At 37.3% G+C, this 24,554-nt stretch overlaps 1 protein-coding gene across 8 annotated transcripts in view; it reads left to right on the top strand.

Annotated features, from left to right (window-relative positions):
- Window positions 1-1,872: 1,872 nt before the first annotated feature.
- LOC107224961 (microtubule-actin cross-linking factor 1) overlaps window positions 1,873-24,554 on the top strand; it is a 173,222-nt gene continuing 150,540 nt past the window's right edge. For 5 of the 8 annotated variants that reach the window (XM_046733678.1, XM_046733679.1, XM_046733680.1 and 2 more), the window contains exon 1: window positions 1,873-2,598. In XM_046733678.1, the coding sequence (XP_046589634.1) occupies window positions 2,496-2,598 (103 nt within the window). In that variant the 5' untranslated portion in view covers window positions 1,873-2,495. The remainder of the gene's footprint in view (window positions 2,599-24,554) is intronic. The other 3 variants (XM_046733694.1, XM_046733695.1, XM_046733697.1) reach the window with 2 other exon arrangements.

Here is a 24,554-nt window from a genome sequence, read left to right on the forward strand (position 1 = left end):
CGAGTGTTCAACCGGTAGACATTGATTTTTACTCTTTTGGCTTTCCGCCGTCAGATGATCAAGCGACGAAACGTCATCGTGCAGTTCTGACTCTATTTACAACCCGAGTAATCGTCTCTAGAATCTTATTTTCGACGATAACCCTGGACTACTGCCACTGACACGGATAGTCGATAGAGACTCTTCTAGAAATTCTACTTCTTTCAAATGTAATTCATTTCTTTTAGAGAATATATCAGACGTCGTTCTGTGACGACAAATTTGTATGAATAATCAAATTCTGTTCGACTGTTTTTGTTTTTCTTACTCTTGCCGTATCGATACAACAGCAACATCATCATCACTGACCGAAATTGTTTGACATATTTTTTTTTTTGTCGTTGGTGTAATCGTGTTTCAGCTGAGTGGAAGATTACGTTGACTCGTACACAACTGAGTAAATTTTAATTTGATCAATACAAAGTCGAGTATTTCGAGCGAAAAAGAGTGAAATAAAAGACAGCAGTTCACACAGTAGTAATTATGTCGCTCTAAGCCGCTCCGACGTTAGATAACATCGCCTCGCGTTATATACGCTTATACAGGTTCCCTCACATTACGTAATTTTCGAGTTGCATGCAAGGTGCAGTTCACGGAAGACAAGATATCGCGTATATCCTTGTTCGGACTACGACCGTTCTCTCACCCCTTTCCATTCGAGAAGCTGAAAGTGGAAAAAAACTCCTGTATTAAACCCGTGATTCACCGAGAACGTCACGATCAGGAGTGAATCACGCGATTGAAATTATATCCGCGTCTAACTGCGCGACGCTGACAGTTTTAAAATTCTTTACTATTATTATTATTATTATTATTATTATTATTATAATCATTATTCATCTTGATTTTTGTTACTCTTGTAATATCTTGTAACGAACTGCACGTTCCGCGAATGACGTCCGCAGAGCCGTTGAGAAGTTTCAAACAACTCCGAGGGTTCGTTAACCTCGTGTAGTAGCAATTGTCAAAAGCCCCGCTGCAATCTATCTCTTTAGGTTAAATACAGATTTGTCCGTTGCGGAAACGGGTCAGTCGGTGCGCAGGTTCGGCAACAAAGCGTTGATTGAACGAATCATTCCGTAGTACGTATCTACGTGGGTGTAACAACGCTAGCTAGAAATAACAACAGCAATTCGTATAATCTACAATGAAAAATTCATCGGTTTCGTAATTTCTTTCACAAATCATACGCTTCCGAAAGTCTACCAACAACTTCCGGTTTCGCGTAGAAACTGACAATAAAACGCGGTGTCACTCTATACGAATTATGAGCTACATGGCGCACGGCAGAGAAACAATTGCACAGCGCTATTACGCGTCATTTGTTTATCCGCAGTGCGAGTCGTTGTTGCGAAGAGAAACACGCGGTTCCTACGGAGTTTCGAAAACCTTTAACGAGCTCATTGTCAATCCGCGTACGAGATCCGAAGTTGTAGGTGGACGATCACATCGCTGTACCGCGTAAAGCAAAAGCTGGGATCTAATCAGTCATCAGAGTTACACAGGAAAAATGAATTCGGAATCGAGTGTGTTCTGACTTATATTTCTCGGCGTTGGTAAAGAAACGAAGATTATACGTATTATAATTCGATGGAGAGAGAACAGAATAGACAATAATACATCGTCGGAATGGTGTAGAATAATGGGCCGTGGTACCGTTGAGCGTGAGCACCGTACACCTGGGTAAAAAAAAAAAAAAAACTTAGGAAAAATAAGAGAGGAAGAGGAAAGGAAGCTGATCGGCGCATCGCATCGCATCGCCCCCGCCTCTGCATCGTCGACGAGCATCGCATCGCATCTCTGGGTTAAGTCGGGCAGCGTAATATCGCGACAGCGAGCGAAGCGCCCCTGGCGGCGTGCCGAGGAACCGGAAGCCGGCGTCGTTGGCCAATAAACAAACGACGAGCGAGGTTCGCGGCGGCTGGCGGTACGAAGGAAGGCAAGCGAGGCGCCTCACGTCGGAATCGCCTGACAAGTCGTCGCGCTGCAGCTGCGGTGCGGGTGGTTGTCAAAGGTGGAGGAAGGAAAGCCGGCGCGTTGCGTCGCAAAGATATCGCGACTTTTTTAACCCCGAGTAACCTCCGAGCCAGCGGTGATAACTGATAAGAATCGCGGAGAGAGATAGAGTGACAGAGAGAGAGGGAGAGTGCGTGTGTGAGTGAAGTGAATTTACCGAGGAGGGTCGACGCCAAGTTTCGACTGTTTTTCACCCCGCGTGCAGCTCAAAGTCGTATCGACGACTGTCATCGGCGAGTTTCTCGGCTCTGATCTCGCACCTTGAGAGAAGTCAGCAGCCCGGCGGCGCTATGAATGAACAGAGGTTAACGGGACCGTGTGTGATCCTCGGAGATGATCAGTGATTCGGATTTCGACGATCAGACCCGGGATAAATTCGCACCCCGTTTCGCTAGCATTTTACTATCAAGGACGTCGAGGTTCGAAACAATAAAGGGAGGATGGAGTTCGAGCTCGACGGCAGCCTGAAGGAATGGGCCAAGGATAAGCCGCTCAGCATCCTGCAGCTCGATCCAGCTGACAGAGCGGTTCTCAGGATTGCCGGTGAGTGTATCGCCAGTTGGCGTTTTACTTTCTTTCTTCTCTCGGTTTTTAGCCCCAATAATTGGATCGGAAATTTCCGACTTCTCGCAAATTTTATTTACGCGTAAACATCCGGCGAGACGTTGTTTAATTCTCCTTGAGGATAACCTTTGTTTGCTTTACTTGAACCAGCTCCGCCGATGAAGCGCTACGACAAGTTTTTTTTTTCCCGCCTAACCGGGAATTAAGTTGTGTATGTAAACAGATTTTAACGTCGACGAAATTTGCGAGAATTTCATTCGCTTGAGTATATTTTGGAAACTGACTTTATCATTTCTCTCCTGGATCTGTCTTTAGTGTTTTTATTCCAGCTAGTAACGAAATGTAAACATTCCGAGATCGAGTTTCTTTCATAAACTTTACACCTCACGAGTACCGTGATTGCACAACGAAGACGTGTACGCGCACCTTAGATATTGAAAAAAATTATAATAATCATAGTCAAGCGTACTAAAGATTCTTCGATGAGACTCGGCGTATCGTTGTGATGTCAAAACACGAGGTTGTAGAGCGATGATAAAGAAGAAAAAAAAAAAAACACACCACGACTGTGTAGCTTACAGCGACTTGTGTAACCGATAAAGATAAAAAACATGTTCTTAGCAGAAAAAAACAAACCACGAACGATTTTGACCGGTTTTGCTCTTACCTATGCGGTTTTACGTAAAGATTTTTCCTTGAATAATAACTTAAGAGGATAATTTTGCACGGTGGCAATAACATTGATATATTTATCTGACTTCTCTTGCGTTTCGTAAATATTTCCGCGAAATGTTTAGTCTTAAGTTGCATTTTCTTGAAAATACGAAAGTACATTCCACTTTATCGGCTGACATTTGTAGTAGTAAAAAAAATTTCTAACCAGTAACATAGACAAGATTCACGTGTCAGCGCCAGGCAGGCACAGATATACGTATCCATCTGTATATGTACATACCTATACATCTATCTATGGTGGATCCCAAAACAAACGGGTGTCGATGACTGGTGAGTTTTTTTGTCAGAACAATCGTACAGAGAACAAGTCTGGCATGATACGGGTAGGGGATTATAAAAGTGAGGCGGCAATTAATCGATGACAGGAGGCAAGGCCTCCCCCTCTCCCTCTCCCTCCCCCTCCTAGCTCGCATCATAGAGTAAAAATGATCCGTTCCAACTTTCCGAGAGACCCCCTCGTGTGTGACGTCGTCGCGACGTGGCGGCGGCTTCGGTCATTCATAAATCACACTGTAACTTGTTGGCTGTAATAATGTGTGGACCTACAGGTATAGAGTGAAACACAACACGTGGCATCGTCGTCCCTGGCAACCGTCGAAACTTGACAACAACAAGACTCGAACCGTCTCGTTCTTCAGATATTTTGTTATTCAATTTCCATCTTTTATGGTTTTCAACACCGTTTTTTATTGGGGTAATTGTTCGAGGATTTTATCATCCCGAGGTGTGGAAATACTAGTTTTATCTAGGTTGCTCAAAATCGGGATACTCGGTGAACGGAATTTTGAAATTCTAAAATTTCACCTAATTGCACTTTGTCCATTCTCAAGATCACACCTCGGTGATTTCACCAAAATTAGTTCCTTTCTGTTAACGGCTTGTAATGGAAGTATCGAAGGGACGTATCTATACTACCGCTATGTTCAGGATACGTACCTAATTTATTCTGAATTCAAACGGCCTGATTTCAATCGATTATATATGCAAAAGTTTCCAGGGTGTTGTTGAAACTTTCAAATGACGAGAATTTTTCATTTTCTCTATATCGGACTACATATTTTACACATTCGACCGTTCCTTGAGTAAAAAACATTCCTATACTTTGATTTGTTAAATCGTCAATGACGAATCAATAATTCTGATCGATCACGATCAGGCATTCCACAGCGCTGCTTTTATAAGACTCTCTGAACCGCCGCACATGTTTCCATAAGCAATGTAAATCAAAGTCAAAGAGCGAGATTATTACCACCACACAATTACGAAATTACCAAGGCGTTTTGTGGCAAAAGAATTTCCAGTTTTGCGGAATTGCTCGAACGGCTATTAATTGTACATTTATCAGGCCACAATACGAAACGGCGATAACTTCGAAACCTGTGAATACTAACTAACAATGTCAGTTCCGCGTTATTTTTTTAATCAGCAATTTTACGTCGTCGAATCCTTTGAAAAGATAATATAACATCCACAATTGTGCTGCGGTGACGTCGTCAGGTAATACAGTCGACAATAAGTGTGCACCAATTGATTCAGCCTCGCAGGGTCGACGTTGCGACGATTGCACGTGTAGGTCAGATCTTTAAACTTTGTTATCAGGCCAATAACGCGTTTCAATCGTACCGCCTGACGTTCGTCGTCGCTTAGTGCGTCGTGTAATTGATGATTCCTGCCCAAGTAAAGCCACGAGGACATGACGGGAGGTTAACGTATTTATTACGTAGTCTTGCCGTCGTGTAGCAGCAGAAGCAGCAGTTTCGTGATGAATTTATATGACATCTTTACACACACACACGTTTATACTTGACGAGCTTTTTAACATTCTTTGCATACGTGAGAAGCAGAGTTACCAGTAAGTAGGCCTGCTGAAGGCGCAACGGTGCGAACCTTCGGAATTCAGTTCGGCGTAAATTATTATCAAACAGAACGCTTCGACAGACTCTGTACCACTATGTATAAGCATAGAATTCTACTTCTCGGTTATTCCAATCACGCGAATATTCCGTTCATCATTTTTCCTTGCTCGGGTGACGACGACGCCGACTTTGCGTTTCGTCTGGGAAAAAATCATTATTGCACAATTTTAGAATGGTTTTTATGGTGTTGGCTTTTCGAAACAAGAGTATCTTTTTTTTTATCTTGCTCTACTCAATTTCGGACATTGCCAAAGGTGCGAAGTAACTATTTTTCCTAAAAAGGCATTTTCACAGTAATGTCGCTAACTTCGTCTTCATTAATTTTACGCGAATCCAGGTATTATTCATTCATACTACCGTGTTACACGTGTCGCGATTTGAGTGTCACTGGAGTTTTCTTTCTGTGTTCATTTCACAGTCGTATGGTACCCGATGTGTCGGCTTTATTATTTATGGTAGGTGTAGCTGCAGCAGGTTGTAACAACTGTACGCTACGCGGCCAGAGACGTATGTAAGATATGTGTGCACATCCTGTTCTGTTTCAGATCGTATTAGGTATAGTACGCGTATTTCTGTTTGGTCTGTTTGTGTGATGATTGAGTACCAGGCTGAAGTTAGTAACGTTGATATATCGAAACGTTGAAACAAAAATTAATATTTTGCACCTTTAGAATACCTGAAGAAGTTGAATTTATAAAATCCGAGTTTTTTAATGCCGTATTATTAACATTTTACTAAATGTCAAGTAATCCTAAAGCTGCAAAACAACTACTTTTTCCAAAGATGCATCATTGCAATAACGTTAAAAAAAAACTTCATCGTTTCATTTGCGGTCGCAATCATCTTCTTTCCAACTTTTCCTTTGGACAATTTTACCTGTACAGTGCAGTTCTTCAATGTAGGTTTTCTTTTTGTTTTTGTTTTTTTCGTTGAAATTGAACACCCGGTTTTTAAAGTGCTTGTGAAGCACCTGCTTATTTCCGGTCTATAATATAACACGCCTACTGTGCATACACGTTATTATTTTACTCGTGGCGTGTTACACGAAGATTAAAATGAGGAATTGGATTACGACCACGATGGTATAAAACGCAACGCATCTCATTTACAGTCTGTTTATTTACGGTGAATTTTTGTGTCGGATCGCTGATTTTGACTATGTTTTTTTATGTTGAATTATTATTACGGTGAAAACATTACCATTGTGGATATCCGTAATTTTTATCATTTAACGCGATTCGATTAAAATTATATAATTATGACAAGTAAGAGCGTAGAAAAAAATAAATAAACAAACGTTGTTAAAAATTGACGAGAGTGAGTATTTTCCGTTCGTGAAGAATGTTATAATTAAAACACTGCGATAATTTTTAGTTCCGTGCGTGATCAACGAATATAACATTTCTAACACATTTTGACTAATTAATTGTATATATAACGCTATAGTTTAATTATTTCGCGATGTCCCGCAGTGACGAAGAATAAATTTATATGTAGGTATAATAAAGAGACGGAAAGTAAGCAAGTTTTTTTTCAAAATAAAGTCAACTTGTAGGTAAAACTTTGTCAACGATTTTTTAAATCTCTCCTGATGTTTAATCCTCCTTCGTCCCGACTGTTATTTTTTGACACACGGTTCTCACTGCGAACCCTTTAGTGCTCGGATGTTATTTTATAGGGAATTATTCATCAAAAAATGTCAAAAAAAAATTCTTGAATATAGAAAAATATATCCATTCGATACTCCAATAGGTTTAAGATCGAAATCTTTTTCTGATTCTTTGATAAAAATTCTTAAAGCTAGACATTTACGGAAGATAGAAATTCCCTCTCAGCACGGGTAAACATTTTCCCCGCCGACAGCGATATTTCATTTTCACTCGCGTATCGAGAACTTTTTCGAGCTTGCAACGAATCGCCTGCAGCAGGCAGCAGACCTTATGCATCATCATACGGGGGTTGCTCGGGGTTCTAGTAATAGAATCACCCTCGTTGTTCTCTCCGCAACGCGTACAGATAACATCCACCCACCCGTCCGTGATGCTAAACACGCCACGTGGGACGACGTATACGTAAATCGGGGTGGCAAATGAGCTTACTTGCATGCATAAGCGTACTTGGTAGTCACTTTCACGGCCTTCGAGCTACCCTTGCGTGCATCAGCATCAGAGCAGCAGCGCGAGGAACGTTTTCACCAACCAACCCGTCGTAATGGCTCCTCGCTATTCCGCAGGTCCCTCGATTAAGTACAGACACTCTGCAGATGGGTGTGTTGCCTACCTCTCGGTCTGTTTTTACTTTTACAGCTGCTTATACTTCCTCCCCCTCATCCTCCTTCTCCCCCTCCGCTCGGTCCCTTCCTACCACCTCAAGGACTATGCATGTAATTCACGCGATGCTGGGCGACTCAATCGTCGTTGTTTCGAAGTTTTTTTTTTTTTTCTTTTTATTATTATTTTTTAAATTATTTTATTATTATTATTATTTTACTAGTGCACTTCTTGATTTAAACTGCGCCGCCGCGCCGCTGCACGTAATTCTGAATTAGTAGAGAGAAAGAGAGAGACGAGGAGAAAAGAATTTTGTTACACACGAACGATTAATTGAAATTTTCTGTTTTTATTTTCTTTAATGTTTATTAAAATTTCCACTATCCTCAGGGGCGTAACTAGGCTCAGGCAATCGGGTTAATGCCTCGGGAAACGCGAAGTAAGGTAAAAAATGAAATGGAAATATTTCATTCGGATTCGTAATCGTGATGTTTAGCTGTTTTGTTTTCTTAAGGTCTGGTTATTGTTCGTTGGTTTGCCATCAGACGCCAGCGTATTATTTTAGCCAATTTAACAACTCGTCAGTCAGTGTACTTCTGGTATTTTCCAATTCAAATGCTTATTTCAATTCAATAATTGTGACTGTAGTATTTTAATAGTTATATCGATTGCATGGTAAAAAAAGTGAAATATCTTACTTGGATAAATGGTAATTCTATTTTACAGTGAACAGAATGCATAAATCGAATATCTTATTGTTTTATTGGGAGCAAATTTATGAAGCTTGGGAGGGGAGGCTCCAGAAAAATATCATTCATTATTTACCCAGGGGGCCCAATTTGCCTTCTTGCCCCGGGACCCCCTAAATGCCTACTTATGCCCTTGACTATCCTATACGTATTACGTAAAGAATAGCTATATCGCTCAACGTTGATATTTGTTAATATTAACCACTGATTTTATTTGTATTGTAATAATTTTATCAGCGATGTTTATTGTATTCTTTCGTATATATGTCGGGTTCGTTTTATTACACCGAGTGAATTAATTAACTAATTCGTCGCAGTATGTTACAGATAAATTAGTCGGCTTTTGTTGTGTGTTATACACGGCATGTATATTTTTAGCAAAAATCGCGATTTGCGTCACGCTCAATTTCGTTCCGCGTCAACTGCACTAATCACGAGATTATAACTACTCGCATCCGTGTTCTCACAATTTTTGCAACTCCGGTCCGGAACGATTTATTTCGAGTCCCCTTCATTAGATGCGTCGCGATAAGGGTTGGCTGCTTTTTCTATTCCAAAAGTCCAAAAGTCCGTCTGTTTAAACGGTGATTTTGATTTAATTTCCCGAATGCTCATTACTTAAGATTTCTAATTAAATTCAAATAAATTTTATAGCGATATTTTGAGTGAAGAGGGAGGGATGCTGGATGCGTGCGTTCGATTATGTCAAAGTTAGTGACGTCATCGTAACGGTTCATGCTGAGGAAAAACCGATATCTCGCGATTTTGGAATTATTGTCTGACATTCGGTAAATCGTAATAAAACAAGACACGTTCGTACATTAAAATCTTAGTTTCTTATAAATCATCGTAACATTCAGAAAAAACCACTTTTTCCCCCAATATTTCGTTACGACAACGTTACCAATTTCAACCTCGTTGCGTTCGAGCCGTGAGAAGGAAAATAGCGTCGAGTCGAGTTTGTTGCAACGAACCATTTACTAATTGAAACTTACGCGTACTTTATGTGTCTGTATACATATGTAAGGCATAACGTGAAAATTAAATTAACCTACCCAAGAATACAGGAACCGCACCGCGGGCGGCGCTTTCAACAATTATTATCATACTATGTACTCTGCTCCTGCAGCTTTCGTGTCTCTCTTCGTTCCCTCGCCATATGCATATACATATAATATATATATATACACACACACAGTACGTACATTAGACACATTGTTCGTACATATACCTTGTAAGCTGTACCTACAGTTTCTTACCTTAGAATAAAGTTTTACTGACAATGAATCCGTAGTACATGTATTTCTTACTCTAGTTTCGGTTTTTTTTTTAAACGAAGAATAAATAACCAAATAAAATTGTAACGTTGCAAATCTGAATTTAATTGAATATATTATATATTATTTTTTATTTTACGTTCGTTCGATCCGCCCCCCCCCCCCCCCCCCCTTTTTTTTTCTTTTACTCGTGGTTTTCACTCGCGCAACGCAATGTATTATACGAGCTGGTATTGAGCTCAAGGCTCGTGAATTCCAGCAGGCGACAAGGTGGAGAAGAACGGAGAGAAGGAGGAACATTATGGAATATCGATATTATAATTTATAGGCGTACAAGTTGTTTATTGTTTTTTTTTTTTCGTTTTTTCTTCTTCTATGTGTATTATAGATGTAGTTGATAGAGCTGCGTGATAATTACGAGAGTATCTCAACACTTAATTTGAATATTAGGTTCAAGATTCTACTTCGCAATTTGATGTATGTTGTAACCTATAATATACATAGACTTGTATAACTCGTAAGATTCGTTCCGCAATTGAGACTCTCGCTATTTAGTACCGAAAAGAAGTCGATATCCTTGAAATTAGACATTCAAAAATATACGAAACTACTTGAAACCCTGCATAATATACTCGACTGTAATATACCTTATATTATACTCGTATTATATACCCGCTATTGCTAATAACGCAAAGAAGGTAAAAAAAAAGCGGGTACGATTTGATGTAAAATTCCTTCGCTGACGCGTGTAAAGATAACGAAAAATATAACTCGCGAACCGGTAATTGATTCGATCCCAAAATCATTGCGCATCAATGAAAGGAAATTTCGTTCGGTTTTACCTGACACTTTTCTTCCTGATTCACGAAAGCATTTTATGGTATGCACGGTAAGACGTTATTTTTATAAATCCAAGTTTCAAGAGCGACGAGGAAATTGTAATAACGATGTCATTCTGGGCTTGCTGTCGCATTTTATCTACGCGTCTGCATTTTTAGTCTGAACAAGAAAATTGTTGACTAGCGTCGCTGTTATTGTTATTACGTACATTCAATAGAAGCAAAAACGACGAGAAAAGCAACCAGCCAGGTGACGTAAAATTCCGTGCAAATATATCAGTCATCTGCATTATTGTTCCTTTTTCTTTATTCTCATCCGATGCTGCAGTCAATGACTGACGAAACTGCGAATCCTAACCACAGCTGGCACAAAATTAAACGCCTGCAAAATTCTACTAGTGTTTGGTTTTTCCATTTTCACGCTTGTGCGGTGAATCGCTTTTTATTTTCGCCAACAATATAATCGATCAAATTATTCGCCAATTTTCTCGCTATGCAGCTGTGAATGAATTGCAATTATTTTGCATCTCGGGTCTGAATTGTGTCGTCGTTGTCGGGATTCTTCTCGGGTTCGTTTTCCTCCGGCAACCAACTACCGACTTTTATACAGATACCTTCGTCTCAATGAAATGCGATCCTTCGCCTCATCCCCGACTATCGAATTACGTATATGTATCAACGTACTGTGTGTATATATATATATATATATATGTGTGTACATGTAACTCGTATTTTTTTCAACTTTCGCTTCAACGTACAAACAAACGAACACGAACGTGTAACGTAAAAATATTTCGAGGAGTGGCCGTGCAATTATTAGATTGACATCTTTTGGGCGAGGAGGGGGGATTTTTGCGATACGACCTAGCTAGCTTCGCTAGGTGATCATAGTCGTTAATCGTGATACACGCGAGGTTAATTAGTGCTTCACCGCTAATCCGACCGCTAGTCATTCCCAGAATATAATCGTTGTCGACCTTCCGTTTCGAGGTCCTGACATTCTGTCCGGATGTCTGCGAATATCGCAACAATCCTCACGGTCTGCATGTACGCCTTTCGAAATTTCTACCACGAAGAGGATGTGAAAGCAATTACTACACATACGTTGCTCAAATTTCTGCCACGGTGGTTACTAATTACTTTTCGCGCGTGCGTGTGTTTTTTTTTTTTTTTTTTTTTTCTTCCTCTACTTCTCTACGAATTTTTATAAACCGAGGGGAAATTAACGCGAGATTTGAGTGACGCGATAATTTTTTGAGTCGAATTAATTTAAATTAATAAACAGTTCGATTCGTGAATTTTAATTTTTGCTCAACAATGCACTCGAATTCAAGTGAGTTTGAAGAAATTTGACTCAGCTCTTTTGTATTTCCTGTGAATTCAAATTATTTTATCTTTTTTTTTTTTTAATTCAACCCAATTTCTTAATCTAATTTAATTTTCTTTCATTGCAAACAGATAATTCTGACACCAGTTCAAACTAATTCAAATAAACTTGACTTAATTTTTCCTAACTCAGTTATTTCCGAGTTAATTCTCAATACTTCAGTTAATTATCATTAAATCAGGCGAATTACTTATATAAATGAAACGTCAATTCAGCGACTTATTTCCTCCTCGTTATAAGCAATGATTTTTGAAATGTGATATACGAATTTTCTACAACGTTACAAGTAATTATAGATTATCATTGATTATAGGTTGTAGGTTGTTTTAAGGGTGAATTAATTAATTCTAGTAGGTAAGTATGAGATGGTCAACTGTCATTGTCCCCGATTATGGGATTAAGGACTGATAAGTCAATTTCCCGTTTCTCGAGTTTATTTGACTCACGTTATCGGACGGCTATAAATACACACGCCTGAGTTTGGGCAACGTGACGTACATACATACAGGCATACGTAGATATGTAGTACACATAACGTAGATATTTATATATTTACATAAACACACGTGTCTGGGAGTAAGGATTATTTTGTACTCGCACGCGCGAGTTTAACTTACGTACGAGAAAAGTGTAAAAAAAAAAAAAATAGAAAGGTGAAGAAACAAAGAACGAACGTGAAATTCCCACGGCAGAAAATAAAATAGAGAAAAATTTAATAATTTATTATTCCTTTGTATAATATAATGCACAATTCACTCGTAATTAATAAATCGATTGATTAATTAATTAATTCGACCGTTCTATACCGATATTGTGACATCTTGTCGATTATGGAAAATTTTTTTCTTTCGTCTCTTTTGTAGGGTGTGCATTGTAAAGCGAATGTAGCATAGTCGATTGTTATTTTCTGGTAAGTCAACGTGTGTCCGTGGGTTTCGCACTTGTCAATTTTTTTATTTTCTTTTATTTTAGTTGCCTGCAGACCGTGGGAAACGTGCGAGTCGTAAACGTGATATTTGCAATTCAAATTCTCCGAAACAATGTATACATATATGTACACATGTACAGGACAGCAGTAATCAATACAAGTTGGTCAGAGTCGACTAAATTGAAGAGACAAAGTGTGCATTTTGTGAGAGAAAATTGCAGTTGGAAACGATTAATATGCGATTACTGGTCAATTTGAACAATTCGACGCATTTCGTCGCTAATTTTAAGGATTAGATTTTATTTTAAATTCGTGACAATTTGTCGAACAAGCGGAAGTTGAGAAAGTGACGAAGTCGAAGTGCGATGGTTAGATATAACGTAGGAATGCATGTACCTATGATATAACAACACGTCGCTTTTTTTTTTTTTTCTATATCTTTATTTCCAACGATGACGGGATGTTACAAATTACACCGTGTGTAGGCTTTGATCTCTCGACATTTCGTAATCACTGATTAAAACGACCGTGATTACCGGTATAATTGGAGTTTGTTATTTTGATTCGTATCATTGTCTAATTCGTTGTAGGTAGGTATATTTTTAAACGCGATCGTCATCTTCGTCATCACCCTCAACTGCCGTACCGAGTTTCTGTTGTCCCATTTATAAGCGAGAAAACGATTAATAATAACTTCTCTTATTTTATTTATTTATTTTACTTTCTTTTCATGTAACGAAAAAAAGGAATGGTAAGTTAAAAGTAGTCGGTAAAAAGACAATCGTCGTTATAGCGCTGCTTTTAAATTGAACTGCCATTAAATGGTTTCGCATTTTTCGTATGATTTGGACGATTAGGAAAAAAAAAAAAAAAAAATACAACAACCTGCGATTGTGTGCATTTAAAATCAGCGAACGAAACACGCCTGCCAACATCAATGTTACGGCTAAACGGTGTAGCAGCGGTTGTCACAGTATCCGAAGCCGGCCGTAATTAGATGACGTCGGCGTACCTTTTATACTATGTACCGGAAGGTGCGAGCGTTTTAACTGTACGATTTACGCAGGATGTAAAGGAGGACGACAATTTTATACTCTCGAAATGCCCGAGCTTCAAACGAGGCAGCCGCAAAAATTGTACCTTTACAAAAGCTTGTTAATTATACGCCAGGGTGATCGGAAAAATTGAGAATAGTTAGGAAATGTTGTCTATCGGGAAAAGTCAGGAAATTATATTGACGCCTCGAGTTTCGTGGAAAAAAGGTCAGGGAATTCTGAATTTTTCGACGGTAAAAGTCGGGGAATTTTATTTGAGAAAAATTGTCACCACCCTGAATATCGCAGGACGTTTTGGCCCAAAAGTCATACAGCTATGTATGTAAATCAACATTTCATTCGAATTGTTATGTTAATATAACGTTCAAAAGAGATAAAAAAAACCGAAAAATTTTGTCGCATTTTCTCTGTCTACTTTTTTGTCCTACGATATTTTGGCTACGCTTTTTGAGCTTCTGAGACTCAAATTAGTCGGAAACGGTGAATTTTTGCCACTTCTCTGCCACAATGTTGGCGTCGTGTTAGCAGAGCAATGTAAAAACCAAATCGTTCGTTAAAAAGAAACAAATTTAAAAATAGAAAAAAACGACCATTCAAATTTGGTTAGGCAACCTAATTAGCACTTTAATAGCACCTAATTATGTCCGTATCTCATGGTCGGCCGGTATTTCTGACATTAGCTGCTCTGCTGCTAATGTGATCACGCACGATCGATTTTTCTCTGTCATATATAAGCCATGCGTCTGCATTGCAAACGACGTTCAATAAGTTTGATTGCAAAGAGTGAGAGGCCGTCGTGTAATTCTTAACGACGGGGTTCGCCATGAATTTATCGCTCGACCGGTCTATGTGATTGGACTTGTTCTTTTGTTACGGCTCCGTCTGTCGGAACCTTCCGGCTTTTTTGAGCATTCGGCCTTTTTCAGCCGTTCAAGTAAACCAACAATAAGTACAAGTACCTTATACTCGCACAGTGCGAATTTGGTTTCAATTTTAATTGCAGATAATTATGTATTAAAAGTTATTTTATAAGATGTAACCAAATTAAAGATTGGGGGAATCGATTTAGCTGAAATTTCGACTTTATTTAGTGGCTGGAATTGAAAATCGAGACATCCTTTAATTGAGCAATTGAATCGACAGACCGGTTCTGCATTTGCCAATTGATTATTATCTGAATTCCTGATTTTTATATATATGCCGAGGATGACGAAATAATGAAGTTGCCGTCCGTCGTTGTCTTCTATTGTTCCGAAGGGCGGCTGTTTGCAAAAAGAGGAACGAAGATTTTATTTAGTAAACAAGCAAGCCCGGAATTGAATTGACGTCTCGATCAAATATTTAAATATTGAATTCTCTTTTAAAGTTTTGTTAATTAAAGTTTTAAATTTTGCCTTGTTAATAAACGGTGGTTCAAAATGCGTTCCACACGCCAAACATGTAATTCGAGAGTCTCATCTGGTTTTTCTCTGACATATATATATATATACAAAAAAAAAAAATCCGTCTTTTTTTTTTTATGGTGTCCAAAAATCGATAGTATACCTAAAACCAAAAATTTTGGCGCCAATATGAGCTCTTAATGTCAATAGTAAGGTTTGCCTCTATCCATTTCTTTATTTTCCATTCAAATAACAATGGAAATTTTTTTTTTCATTTTTGAATTCTTATTACTTTGGAACGGTTCATCGTAACAACAATCTGAAAAAAGATATTTGTAGGAAATTTCACGCTCTACAAAAAACGTCCGAAGATCAAAGTTCCTCAGATCAACCGTTTCACAGATATCACCGATCAAAAATAATACTAATCAAAAATTTCAAATATTTTCCAATAAAACTACAAAAAAATATCATTTGCCATATTTATATTATTTTTTACGTAAAATTACTTCGATTCTGTTGACCTGAGACTGTAAACTTTTTTTTTTTTGTTAATTAATTCAGTACTTGACTCACAAAAAGCACTCACAAAAGCATTCGTAACTTCGGAATATATTTTTCGCGAACATTTACAACGTCAAACGGTCAATTTTTCATATCAATATTTCACGGACAACGAATATTTCAAATCAATTCACGGTCCGGGCATTTGCATAAACAAGTGTGTACAATTAATTGTACATATCGATTCTGAATCTCGTTTCGTATCTTCGATCCGATTTGAAACATGTGTTGTAATCGTGTAATGTGCCTACTAACAGGGGAAAACTATCGAGAAAAAATTTTATCCAATTTATTGACTGGTCCCTAATCTCGAATCGAGATTTTGTACAGTCTAATTATGAATGCGAAACTTTCGGTTGGCGCGTGAGGGAAACAGGTGGTCCACTATATACGGTAGCCGAATACTCATCAAGATATCATCGGCATGCTGAAAAATTTTCACGATCGCGTCTCTAATATTTTATTTTCGGCATTAGTCATCGAATAATATATATAAACATCTTGTTGGTCGATTTACATTTAAATATACATTATTATGCATAGATATTTTAACGTAGGTTGAAGGTATAAATTTTTTCTGTTTCATCAAAATTTTGTATAATATTTTTCCGTCGTTAAATTATAAGAGTATCAAGTATCGAGTCTCGGCGATTATTCAAGAGAACGTCAGAATCGGGGTTTAACCTTACAGATTTTTTTCTCTGACTAATTTTTATAACCGGAGTGTTAAAAATTATTGAACAACGGTTTGCGACACCGTTTCGTAGCGATAGTCGTGTTATACCCGCATGTAAAATAGTTTCATCATCGTCATCGCTATTAATTGCATGATGAGAAACAACGACGTTGTACGTCGTTAATTGGCACGTAAGTAAACCGGAACACGGCTGCAAGCACCGGCGTAATGGAAGATTAATTAGTATCCGGGTCACGTCGTGGGTGCTTTTTCACCGAGATATTTTTTTAATCTTATCGTAGCGAAAGAAACTCGTGCATGGGGTCCAAGATCCGTTGTTTCGGGAACAGCCGATGATTGCGAGCTTAATTCATTGATCGTGTTTGATGTAATTTTTCTCCACGCAAACTTCACGACGTGACCGCTAAACGATACAAACAATTTTTGTAGACCAAACACCTCGTCTTGTTGTTCGCAAATTATTGTTGTTATTGTAACCACGTCAGCGGCTCTTGTTGCTTGATTCGAAACTATTTATAACGTTCCATCGTACCTTTGATTAGAAATCGAGATCGAGCGATTATGCCCGTACATACATACATATATACATACATATATATATACATATACATATATATATATTTCCAAAAGAAAGCGTCATTAATTATTATACCTCGAGTCTTGTTAACGCCTTGAATTATCGTCGCGGAACCTTTGTAATTCAATAAGAAGACAGTTTTATTTAGCGGCGACTAGCTTTGATTTCGTCATTTCATGTATAGACACACCCTTGCATTATAGGCATGGACACGTATTGGAACGTAATGCGTGATAGAAAAATGTACGTCTACTTATTTAATCCGTGACTGGTTTGTCCAACCTTTCGAAAGTTATTTAGTTTTATTACATCTGTGAACAGGAATTTTGAATCTGGGTTCTCGATGTAAAATCTTGATTTTATTCCAAGTGAGTAATAGAAGAAAAAATCGTTTTATCAGACAAAGTTTGCTTCTTGTTTCAACGTTCGAACTTCAAGACTTATTTATCAACGTTAAAATAACAAAATCAAACTATGTTAGTAATAAATGAAGATTTTGGTTATCATTCGAGGTATAGAAGCAAATTTTATTCATGTAAGCATTAATTGAAAGAAAAAAATAATTTTTCGATGACCCGTGTTACAATACGTTTCTGAATTTTAACGTATAAGGTAGTTATTTTCTAATCTATCGACCAAATTCCATGATTTCTGTCGTATTGTTATTGATTGTCTTCTAACTACTCTATACGATTTTTCCAGTCGAATGTTTACTGGTTTATAATTGCGATTGGAATATCGATTTTTAATAGACGAGGATGAACCGAAAGACACGTACAAATGTACAAACACATTTCATAATTTATAGATAGAATCGCGTTAGAATTTACGTGATTTTTTTTGTTCGCAAAGAAATGGAGATATTTGTGGTAAATAATAGATTGAAATTGGATTGATTGAATACGGTTGACTCTTAGCACGGTTAATGATGCGTTTATACGTACTTAGTCAGTCACATATTATTATATTCTCATCAAAATGGATAATTAATTACGTTAACGAAACGCCGCGTCTAGAAGTGTGTCCATTAAGTGTTCCGCCCAATTAATCTTTCGTCTTCAAAAACTACGAACTGTAATGGGCGTACATAAAACACAGGCTTATAACTTTTCAAGTCATGCCCGTTGAGTGAATGGTCAAAAATAACGGTTGAAAAAAAATCATCACATCGCCTTTGGAGAGAATAAACGTTTACAAAAGGACACTGTACCTTACGTAACAATTATATTACATATAGGTATATAATTGATTGGACGATATATGCATGATAAAGAAACTATAATTATTCACACGAAGTGTTACATATTATATTATATATGTACGTATATACGAGGCTACGGCGGCACGATTATTCTTCACTTTGTTCTTCTTTTCTTCTTCTTCTTCTTCTTCTTCTTTTTATTCTTCCTATTATTATTATTATTGTTGTTGTTATGGTTGTTGTTATTTTAAGTTCAAACGTCAATATCTCACCTAGTGAGGTAAGGCGCTACGCTGTGCGCAATGATGTGTACATATGTACTTCACGTATCTAATATGTACACCTATATGGACATTCGCGTGTAATCATTACATCTTGTGTTATATGTCCTCTGTATATATGCGTAACATATATAATATACCTTGAAGATTATATATAATTGTTTGCTACCGTATAAACGTTGCCTTTCAACCAGCGACAATATACGTGTAATGTGTGAACGATGCGTAGAGATATCATCGATATACTTAAATTACGATGTAGCAACTACATATAATTTCCGATAGAAAGTTACTGTTACTCTTTTTCTCAAATTGCTTTTATCGGTTTTCCCTTTATTTTTTCTTTCATTTCAGTTTAATATTTCATCTTTTGTTCTGTTCGTTAGATCTTTGCGGTTGGTTTTTGTTCTCAAAGGTCTTTTTTTAAACTCTTGCAATTTGTAATCCGCGTTCAAAAAAAAAAATAAAATAAAATAAATAAAAAATATTTTCGAGCAATTCAACAACTAATTGTTAGAGTCGCTTGGTTATTTATATAATTATTATTTGTTACATCTACGAGAAGAAGAAGTGGAGATTATTTCTGACCGTGCATGTAACACCGTTTCAATTTAGGATTACCTACGTATATATTGTACGACAAGGCGAAGCGTGATTTGCCACAATTATTCAACAAAGTTTTACCCCCTGCAGGGTTAGGAACTTCCCAAACACCGACGCGATGCTACCTGCGAATTTAAATTACTCTGCTCCAGTTTCGATTCGATTAATTCGACTTTCGGCGCGTTTGTATATTATTTATAACCGAATTAGTCGTATACAATAATGATACGCACGCTACTACCGTTCGTGTTGTTGAAAAATTTCTCGGTGAAGGCTAAACGGCGCGATTCTTTATTCTTACGATCCTTCGGAAGGCAACAATATTGTTACAATATTCCTAATGCACGCGGTATATACCTATATATATATACATGTATAAATATCTAATTGCATCATATATGCAAGATTTAAACTGTGTCTAGGCCATTCATGCATGAACGGTACTCGAGATGAAAATATGCTTGTAAATGTCGCGCGAGTATAATAAATTCGTATGATTTGTGAGAAAAGTTTCACTCATACATAATTCACTGTTTTTTTATAACAAAAACGCCGGTTTTTTTTTTTTTATTATTATTCTTTTCCGCATCATCGACCGAGTTTTAGGAAAACCTTTTAAAATTATTCATACATATTTTCTGTCTTGCCTCTTTACATAAAATTTTCGCAAATGGATATTTTTTTTTTATATGGTTTACCGGCAGCCATATTCTTCCTGCCAAAAATTCTTGTGGATGTGTTATTTTTTTTTTCCTCTTTCTTTTCTTATCTTTTCTTTTACTCGACGTTAGGTTACGCATTTGTTTCTTATCTCAAATTTACGGCACAGCAGCGACAGCAGCCGGTTGGTAATTAGTCAGCTGGTCACGGCTGATTAGGCTTTACGTTTATTAGTAGATTATTATTTGGGCCAACGTCCGCACCGCAATGTTTCAACTTGTCGTTAATTACGTAAAAAGGGGTGAGAACGAAGAGGAGGAAAACTGTTGACGCGTTTATAATAATATAATATTGGTGCAACAATCGATGCGAGGGTAAAGCTCTTGAACTTTATTCGCGATTGTACGACGGAGTTCCTCTTTGAAAGTATAATTGTACCTTGCAGTCGCGTACGTACATACTTTGATCGTTGTTTTTTTAAGGGTTTTAAAATAGATGCAGGTAATGGACGCACGCGGCTTATTCAAGCCTTGAAATTCCACGACACAAAAGTCACCTTTATATTACGAGCAGGTATTATACCATCATCCTGTGCTGTATACGATCTGAAACTAAGTTTATCCAGAGTTTGACAATTGTTGATTCGTCAGTATCGTTGCTCTGTAAAATCGTTTGTGAATTAAAAACAAACGTCAAATCGATTTGTAACACAATAAATCTTCACTCGAAGTATAATAATCGAATGTTGAAATTTCGGTAATTGATTTAACGCGACGATGTGAAATCGGATAATAGTTTCAAAACGTGACGTTCATCGCTCTGATTTCATTTCTTTCTTTGGTCTGTCTGATTTGATAATTGGAACACAAATCGAATGTTGAGATTTTCTTATCTTCGAACGAGATGAAAGTAAATATGTCCGGTCGACCTATAATACAATAAATCTAAAAATAATCAGTTGTATCGGTCTCTTTTGATTCTCCGGCAGAGATGGTTGATACGAATATGAAATATATACATATGCATACGACGGTGGTACATGAGGCAAAAAATAATCCGATCGTTTGCGCAAATTGCATAATAGTCGGGTATTCGCACTTTGCCTCAATTAGGCACTTGCGGCGCGAAACGTTCCTTGGCTATCGAGACCATAACGCGTTTGTCTTACGGTAGGTTATTTAAACGTCAACGTGGGTTGTGGTCCATCCCAATCGATTAGGCCTCAACGTTGTTCGTGGTGGCGATAATTCAGTCTGATATTACGAACAATAAGGCCTCATTCGGCCTCATACGTAGACCTATAGTATAATATTTGTGTTATACCTTGCAAGAGATGACGACGATAATATCTCTGATCCTTGATCCGTGTGTATTTTATGCTTGACTATCGATGTTGCTTGTAACGTTAATTCTTTCTTTCTTTCCTTTTTTTCTTTCATTCTTTTTTTCCAGCCAGCTGATCGATTCTGTGTACATTATTTCTTTGGCTTCTATTTTTGAATCGTATTATCGATTACCTGCGGAAGTTTTTCTTCCCCTTGCTTGTCCCCCCGCCCCCCTCCCCCATTCATTTATTATCGAGTCATCTTTTTCACTCTGCATCATCGTGCATATGTACATATATGTGTGTGTTGGTACGGGTGCTAGTACTCGAGAACGAACGATCAATCGTTTGGGCTAAATGATAGGTGATGTATCGATATGTATTAACAATGAGGCATTTGTACACCGCGAATAAATAAATTTCACGTTGACTCGGGGGGCAAGTTCAAGACGCCGACATTCCGGTTTAACTGATTTTTACTACATTGAACATGTCCGGGTGAATAAAGAAGCGGTTATAATGGTAATTGAATTATTATTTCAATACAGAGATTGAAGAAGAGAAAATTTCAAATTAAAGGATATGTATTTTTTTTATTTTTTTTTTTTTTTAATTTTGTTTCTTTCTCCGTGGACTCTAGTTCGTCGATGATTATTCGACTTATTTTTATGACTCTTTGTTCGACGATTTGTGATTTATGGTGGTAATTTTAGATTATTAATTTTATATACCTCAACGTTCGAGACACAGCTTAATATTTTACATAACATTCACATGTACCGTTTTTGCTCACGTCCTTGTCGACGTTTCATGCTATTACCTCAGAGAAAATACACACTTATAGATGTGATCGGGATTAATCACTTTCCATTCGATCGCAAACCCCGTGGACATAGATTTATTTATATCGACCTAAAGATCTGCTCTACAGTTTGTCAGTGTGTGAGTATCTGTATTCAATTAGCTATGCAAAGACAGAGATTTTAGTGCTCGTTATTATTACTTATGTACGCATGGAACGCACGTTAAATAATAATATGTGAGTATATAAATACACGCACAAATGGACCGATGACATTTAGAGATTATCTAGGCTATCGGAGCAACGGAGAGTCGCGGACGTCTAACATGTTGCATGGATTCGTTTTGCATATTATTATACGTACATATTCTGATATTATTCGAAATAAACGTTGTCACTCGTCTCTTAAATATTTCTAATATGTCAAGAAATTATTTTACAATCAATCGACGAAAAGAACTCGAGAAGACGAAAAAAGCGTACACTGAGAGAAATTTTTAGTTCCGGTTATCGCTCAGTCCTTAACTATTTTCATTTTTTACCACAATCGAAAAATATAGTTCTAGGTAGAAAATAAAAATTAGTTTTCTAGCTGTTACCGGAAAGTCTAGTATCTAATTGTTTAACTAAAAAAGTAATGTAAACCTCACAAACTGATTTTGCGTTGCAATTACCAAAAAGAGATCGAAAATACCTTGTTTTTCGTAATTCCAACAATATTCAAACAGTTTTTTTAACGATACCTGTTTTACTAAATTTTTCTAGTTAAATTTGATCAAATGAAATTTTTCCAAGTGTACAATTCTACAAAGCTGTTTCTGATTAGTTTGGGAAATCGATCGTTCTTCGCGAAAGATTAAACTCGGTCCGTTTGTAAATTGTAATTTATAATAATATACTATAATACCTTTGACGACAATCGATACGTCATGATTACGTTATCCTTTTAACAATTAAACGATTTATTAACGTACAGTGGAAGCACAGGAATCTGGTAATGGATTCGTTAAAAATATGACTCGAGATTTCAACGAGCCGGCGTTTTTCTTTCTTTCTTTCTTTTCCTTATTATTTTTACATATCTGATATATTTGTTCAACAGGGATGTAAATTGGGACTGTTTATAAAAGAAAAAAAAAATTCAATTTACATTCCCGTAGCGGCAATTTGTCACTTGTGCTGCATTTATACTCGCCTGTCACGTTTAAACAAGGCGATGGGACGACCGGATGATTGATCGTGAGGTCGGAATTTTTACATATGACGTCATCGTCGGTTAAGTCTAACTCTCCCTATTTTTTTTGTTTTCTTCACAAACGTTCGTACAGCTTGTCTATAACACGATACGTAACGTGCGACGATAAATATTTTCAGGCCTCGCTAAAGTTCAGAAAACAAAAAGTGATCTGTAATTTCTTTCGTTTTATACCCGAGAATCGATCTATGATTCGGATAAATAATTCTTTATCCGTCTGAAATATTCACTCGTCGCTAATAATTGTTGCGCAATATTTGTATAATCGCAGACGATATTTGATCGATGCAGTTATTATTAACAATGATAATAACAACAACAGTTGGAGTTAGAAATGAAATGAATAATGATATTTTTCTTAATTCTATCGTCTATCTGACCTAATATTTCACTTATCTGTCTCCTAATCGATATGATTAAAGTAAGTAAACCTTTCCAATGAATGCGACTCGAAATCTCCGCAGGTGAATCTTTTGTCGCGTGTAGTGTTTTCGTTTCATTTCTTTCGTTTTATCTCGCAATCAAAAGTGGATAGTGGACTACTTTCTGGTCGATCCACTTGTTTCTCTTATTTCACAGAAAAATACCGAGTGGTCAGATTGAGAATCCGTCGTTCCGCTCCGCGTCTTTATTTCATTCGATACTTCGAGCCGAAAGAAAAACCGCAGGCCACAAAGAAGTGTCTGGGTTTGATTTTCAATTTTTTTTCATTTATTTAATATTACATTTTTCACGTCCTCTCGCTACTCTCGCAACTTGCCGGTACTCGTGAAATTGAAACGAAGGTTTAACAACCACCGAACGACCTTCTGATCTTACCGCAAGACGTTTCATTTCATTCTTTACAACACATACGTATGCGTTCGAATTTCATCGTTATTCATTCATCGTTTTTACCTCAAATCTCTGCAAACGCAAGCGAAAATTTCTTCACCTTTGCGCGAAATGCCAATTATCGCTGTATGTATGATCTGTATTTTTTTTAAGATATTCAGCGATATGATTATTTATGTTACAATTTTGCTGTCACGCTTCTCGTCCAACATATGTACACGCAGCGGATAAATGACAATTTCGAATCATTGATCAACGACAAGGAAACGCTACAAACGATTATGAATTTAAAAGATCATGCCTCCGTACAATTTTTTCACAATACAAAGTCTAATATCCTGTTTTCATTGTTTCGATCTCGTTTTGTTGAATTATCGTTACTACTAGTATTTTTTTTACGCCCATTATTCGTTAACCAATTTTTCGAACGAAACCAACAACTGCTGTACGTATTATCCTTTTTTCGTTTTCTTTTTTTCTCTCTCTCTGTTCTCTCAGCCCCTCGACACATTCGCCTATTAAAACACGCGTACGTGTTTATTATAGGTGCGCGAGTTTGTCGTACGAACGAACCTACGTTATTACACTCGGTAACTAGA

The sequence above is a fragment of the Neodiprion lecontei genome, chromosome 3 (genome assembly GCF_021901455.1).
Source record: "Neodiprion lecontei isolate iyNeoLeco1 chromosome 3, iyNeoLeco1.1, whole genome shotgun sequence".
Taxonomy (NCBI): domain Eukaryota; kingdom Metazoa; phylum Arthropoda; class Insecta; order Hymenoptera; family Diprionidae; genus Neodiprion; species Neodiprion lecontei.